Consider the following 5,854-nt stretch of genomic DNA (forward strand, 5'->3'; position numbering starts at 1 on the left):
GTGCTTTTTTTTCCGAAAACGACTCAGAAACATCAGCTATTCTTGTATCCAAAGCAGATGCTCTTAAATGGAAGTGTGACACTAACCCATGTGCGCCACAGGAACAATGTGATGGCTTATCAGTAGCACGCTAAACTTCCAGCCTAACTGAAGGTTCTCCCTATATTACACAAACAATATGGCTCATTTAATTACGCAGGTTACAAGTTAACTTAGGACATATAAGTTAGAAGGCTGAACATTAACAATGTATTCCAAGTAACACTATGCCAGTGCCAAACTAAGCCTTTAAGATCAAATTGTTATGAGCCAGCTGCCATACTAAATTACACTTCTTCTGGAGAGAACAATAGTATAGAACTAGTGTAGTTAAGAACACATTTCAGAGTCTAAAGCATTTTATTGAAACTGTAGTGAATACTTTGGAGATAGAAAATAACTGAACAAATGACTTCCTTTGAAGCCACAAACAAACGAAAAAACAGACTTCACTTCTCAGTTCAACTTTCACTTTTGAATCGCAAAGGAAGCTACCGCCTTGATGTTCTCCGACTCTTACATTAAACAGTGCTTCGTCTTCACCAATACAAAAACGTTGTCAACAAATTAATATAATGCATTTACTGTATATACAAAATATAGACATAAACAAAGCCAAATGACATTAACCAGAACCAAAACATCAGTGAAGCAGTCCAGAACTTTAGTGTTTTAACTCCTTGATCCCTGATCATAATCTTAGTAACTTACCATAAATTGTTTTACCCAAGTACCATGATGTGTGTGTAATATGACATTTAGAAGCAAAGTCAGATAACCCTTTATGTTTTTTTTAATTGCTTAACTGAACTTCCTTCAGCTAAACAGCTAGAAACCACATGGCTGTCTGAGACATGACATGATGGTGATGTGTGAGACATGACGGTATGTCACTTGAAGCCTCCCAATGTGTTATTAAAACATAGACCCAACAAGTAATCAAAAAATATTGCACACATCAAAACTCTCTTTAACGTGTTATCTCTTCAACATCATCCTGTAACTGACCACAGAATCTCGTGTTCTATACATCTACAGGACTTCCGTCCAGTGCAAAAATAACGACCCCAGAAGTGGGTTTAATAAATATAAACACAAGCTAAACAAGGGTGCCTGTCACCTGCTGGGCGTGTGTGTGTGTGTGTGCAACACAGTGAGCATGGGTAAACAGTTCCAGGAGAAGGAACACACTTCATGAGAGATGGCCGACTGTGTTAGTGGAGGGTGCAGGAGACGACAACACTGCGGTCAGCCTTAGGACTTGGGGCTGCTGGACTTCTTCCTCTCCGTCTGTGGACGGACAGGAGATAAGGGCATTTGTTTAGTCCTTCGTCCACTACGAGACTGAAAGGTCATGTGTTATGTGAAACATAACAGCCACATCAATATGACTACATATGAATACATTGTAGTGGAAGAGTTGACACGGTCTTACTGTTCCCAAAAGAGAAGACATTTTCTTCCAAAGGTCCTCGGCGTGAACACGTCCCTGGGAGCCCCAGGTGTGGAGCTGGTCTTTGGTCGTCTGGACATCAAACAAAACAAGGACATTACCTTCAGTATGCCGTATTCGATAGGAATCACAGTTTTTGCTGGGCTTGTGGAACATTTATGGTGAGGTCAAGGTTATGAGAGCACAAAAAATAAAACTGAAAACACTCAAGGTCATGCGAACACAAAACACACACATAGAAAACACCGTAAATACAAACCCTTTTGACAAAGTATGTGACTTCATTAAAAATAACATAACATACGCAGATTGAACATTTTCAGACCAGCTGGGATTATTTCCATGGAATACCACTGAGCTAAAAATGAACAAGACTTATCAGTCCATCCATACGTCTCTCTTTTCCTTTATCAGTGTAAAAAAAGGGAACATGGAAAACTACTCAGAATATCCCCCCAACCAGCACCAGCAGCACCAGCGCCCGCGGTTTCCACACTTTGACATTCCCTCAGGAAGCCATCAGGAAGGGACGCGGGTTAATCAAAACACACCATTCAGAGACAGCCCTGCCCTCGGGGACGAAGGGTCATGACCCCCAGCACTCACACTCAGAGACATGGCCACACACAAGAGGCCAGCTCTCCTGGCTCACAGGGGCCCTGCGCTTTCTCCCCTTCCTCTCCGTTAGAGGAACAACCAGCAAAACATTCTTGAAATAACCGTCATTGAACAGTGTTCACCTCGGCTCTGCTCTTTGGAGAGTGATAGAACTGTGTATTTTGCCTGGTTGTGACTGATTATAAATTGATTCGGGTCTGATGTTTCTTACTGAGAGAAGAAAGAAACCAAAATACTCCACAGGTACCAAAGAGAGTGAACCTGACGCTTAAATCATCTGAATTAGGTGGAATAATCTGACCGAGGTCAGTGGCTCCGCGGGTGTAAACAAAGCAAACGCTGACGGACAGCACAGTCATCTTACCATGGCCAAGGACGCGGCATGCTGTGGGTAGAACACGGACGCACTCAGAGCCATCAGTGTTGTAGGAAATAGGAACCTTCTTACTCTGTAGCCTAAAACACACACACACCCCACACACACACAAACACACACACACACCCTTGAATGAACATTTATATCCTCAGATACTATCCTACCATCAAAAACAGAATGCTAGCCTGATGTTCTCACCGTTTACATGTAATGCAGTTTATCCTGTTAACATTTGCGCAACTCTTGTACATATAATGAATAATCATCAAGAAAATGGCTTGATGATTATAATCAAGTGAAATATAATTTTGTGATTCTCACCATAGCCTATGTATAGAAAGTTCTTGACAATAGCATATTGACTTAGATACTACCTTTGGCCAGGTAGAGTCCAAGGATTCCCGAGAAACCGATAGCTCCCAAACTGGGAAACAATTTGGGTGGAGGGTCATTCAGTAGCTCATTAGCATCTGCAACCAGAGGAGATTGTGTTAGCTTGGCCAAACTCCACCAAATGTCTTCACTAATGACACTAAGTAAACACCAGTGTCTGTTGAGATGCGGGTTTGTCAGGCAGGGGCCACCTTTTGCAAGTTGCAGCGAAGTGCTTATAGACGGCTCCACCGCTTCATACGCTTCCTGTGATGAACAGACAGACGGAGATGAGGAACCCACAGGCAGGTCAAGAACAGATTAAAGTCTAACAGCCAACTACTGCTGGTTATTGTTTAATGACTGATAAAAGTCTAGACATATTGCATGTGCTGGTCATACCTGGACTTTCTCCATTGCAGTAGCACCTGTTTGCTGAGGAAAAATGTGCACAAATGTCAGTGAACAGTTAAGTCAAGACGGGTGCAATATCTCCCATATGCAACACCACAATATCAACTAGAAATGCAATATCTCCCATATGCAACACCACAATATCAACTAGAAATGCAATATCTCCCATATGCAACACCACAATATCAACTAGAAATGCAACGTTGCTATTGAAGTGTTTAGTCCAGACGGGTGCAATATCTCCCATATCATATGCAACAACAAAAACAACAACAGCAAAACAACAACAAAACCAGAAGACAACTGCCCCCTGCTGGGCTGCATCTGGCCCCAGCGTTCAGCCGAATGAACACATGTCCATGGTGATCAAGCCAAACCATAGCTGGTGCCCACCTGGCACAGTGATGTGTAGGGCTCCGCCGCCTTCCTCAGCGTGGCGACGCCCTCCTCCACGGGCCCGGCCGCCGGCTCCTGGTACTTCAGCCGCGTCTCAGGAGCTGTGTAGAGGGACAGCTGCAGAAACAAGAAAAAAAGAAACAAGGTTATGGAGACAGGATGCAGCACTATGTATACACAGTTGCAAGATTACAGGAAACAACATGGCCTGCTGTGGACGTCTTGGCACGGTGTCTGCACTTCAGCACATTAGGGAATTGATAAGATGGCCTACACTTTAAGTTCAAATATTATTTGTCTGTTAATGTGTTTGTATGAGAGAGACTTACTTCATCGATCATTAACGTGTCTTTATTCTGCTTAGCCTCACTGGCAGCAAAGACGGTCCCAGACATCATACCAAGAACAGGAACTGCCATTGGCAAAGCCACCTGTTCAGATGGAGAACACAGGAGAACTGTCAAAATATCAATACGACAATAGATTTATCTTTATTAATCTTTTGCTATGTACTGAGTATCGGATAATCGCTGAATCGTGATATTATTGTTATCATGGGCAAAGTATTGTGACAGCATCGGTTTGGGAGTTACAACTACCAAGTTGGCAGGCACATACCTGGATATATCCACCGAATGCACAATGGTAATATTCAAACATTTTTGTATGTGTGAACATACTTATTTAATCAGGTTATGGTTATGGTTCTTAGCAGATGGTTTAATCCAAAGCCACATACAATAGGCCTACAATTATACCAATAAAATAACCATTATCATTGAAAAGTTGTTAAGCAGCCATATGCTTACATAACAAAAAATAGCCTACTAAGAATTGCAATAGAGTAAATAATTTTAACAGAATGGAATGTACAGAATGTAACCATAACCCTGTGACCCTGAAGGAGATTCTGGTTCACACTGGGGCATTGCCAATCTACGTTTTTGATACTGAAAATGACCAATGTGTCCACAACGTCCACTGACATTGCCCATTGCCCAATGTCCATGGCCTAAAATGAAAATGACCATACATCTCCAAAATATAAATTATATAAATAAATACATTATATTAAGGGTCAGGACATGGGCAGAATATACTGGATGTAAAAGGCATTTTGATTAGGTCTGTCTTGAGAATCTAAGAATGCTAAATATTTGCAGCTTTTAAGAAGTGCACCCACAACATACAATGGATATTGATACTATCGAAAACGCCTCCCTGGATTTGCAGACCAGGAGAGAAGCCAAGTTAAGATGTTAATTACAAGCGTCTCTGGCATAAAGGTCTCAAGCTAGCGTTTTCCTTTTCCTCGTGACTTTGACGGGACATCACTGTGAGATGAGAGTGGAGGGTGATGCTAACCGGCTAACATACCTAACATCTATTCTAACAGGATCCCCGCCCTACAAAGAAGGTCAAAAACCACAGCATATTTGAACTGATTAATATGGCCAGACATTCATATATTTCGAATATCACTTTTCCCCAAGGCTTTTGCTACATTACCAGTTTCCCCACGTTTGACATAACGTTGACTGGAAGCTGACGGTTCATCATCTTGAAGTCATACGGCAAGCATAGTAGGTCAGCCCATTCTCGTTTTCTTGTTTATTTGACATTCATGATTTTGATGTTCATACCAAATCCAACAGCGCCACACTGTGGACAGTCTGTGCCTAACAGTCAAAAGCCTCTTGCTGACTAAAACGAGTAGCGTACATTTTTAAATAGCCTACACAGAGCGTTTTTGAAATGATTGTCAACTAAGATCAACAGTTGTCAACAGTCACATTGAACCCCCTGAAAACATCTATGTAGGATTGTGAGGGGTCTTAGCCTTCTTATTTCAATATTCAGGTGCTTAGTCAAGTCAAGTCAAGTCAAGTTTATTTATATAGCGCATTTCATACAGAGGTCATTCAATGTGCTTTACATAAACAAAACCAAACAATAATAACAAATAAAAAGCATAGAAAGGCAATATAGTCAAAGAATAGTTAAAAGGTAAGGATCATAATAAAAAGAAAACATAAAACACAAGGTAAAATAATTTAAAAATAAAGGATAATTAGTAAGCAAAAAACGAAGGCAAAAGTAGTAAAAAAAAGTAATAAAAGATAAAGTAGAATAATTATCAATGCAGATTCAGAATTTGTAACTCGGCACAGTTAGCAGAAAGCATC

At 41.1% G+C, this 5,854-nt stretch overlaps 1 protein-coding gene across 1 annotated transcript; it reads right to left on the bottom strand.

The window, feature by feature from the left end:
* Positions 1-380: 380 nt before the first annotated feature.
* Positions 381-5,236, bottom strand: apoob (apolipoprotein O, b). The gene is made up of 9 exons (XM_076290108.1): positions 5,178-5,236; positions 3,998-4,099; positions 3,666-3,785; positions 3,261-3,293; positions 3,071-3,125; positions 2,861-2,956; positions 2,475-2,566; positions 1,475-1,564; positions 381-1,329 (listed from the first exon to the last, which is right to left on the bottom strand). The coding sequence occupies exons 1-9, from the start codon at positions 5,226-5,228 to the stop codon at positions 1,294-1,296; spliced, it is 675 nt and encodes a 224-aa protein (XP_076146223.1). The 5' UTR covers positions 5,229-5,236; the 3' UTR covers positions 381-1,293.
* Positions 5,237-5,854: the final 618 nt, after the last annotated feature.

Source organism: Alosa pseudoharengus, unplaced genomic scaffold (genome assembly GCF_046254945.1).
Source record: "Alosa pseudoharengus isolate Yale_2024_CS ecotype anadromous, Long Island Sound unplaced genomic scaffold, YU_APseudo_1.1 YU_APseudo_1.1_scf_18, whole genome shotgun sequence".
Taxonomy (NCBI): Eukaryota; Metazoa; Chordata; class Actinopteri; order Clupeiformes; family Clupeidae; genus Alosa; species Alosa pseudoharengus.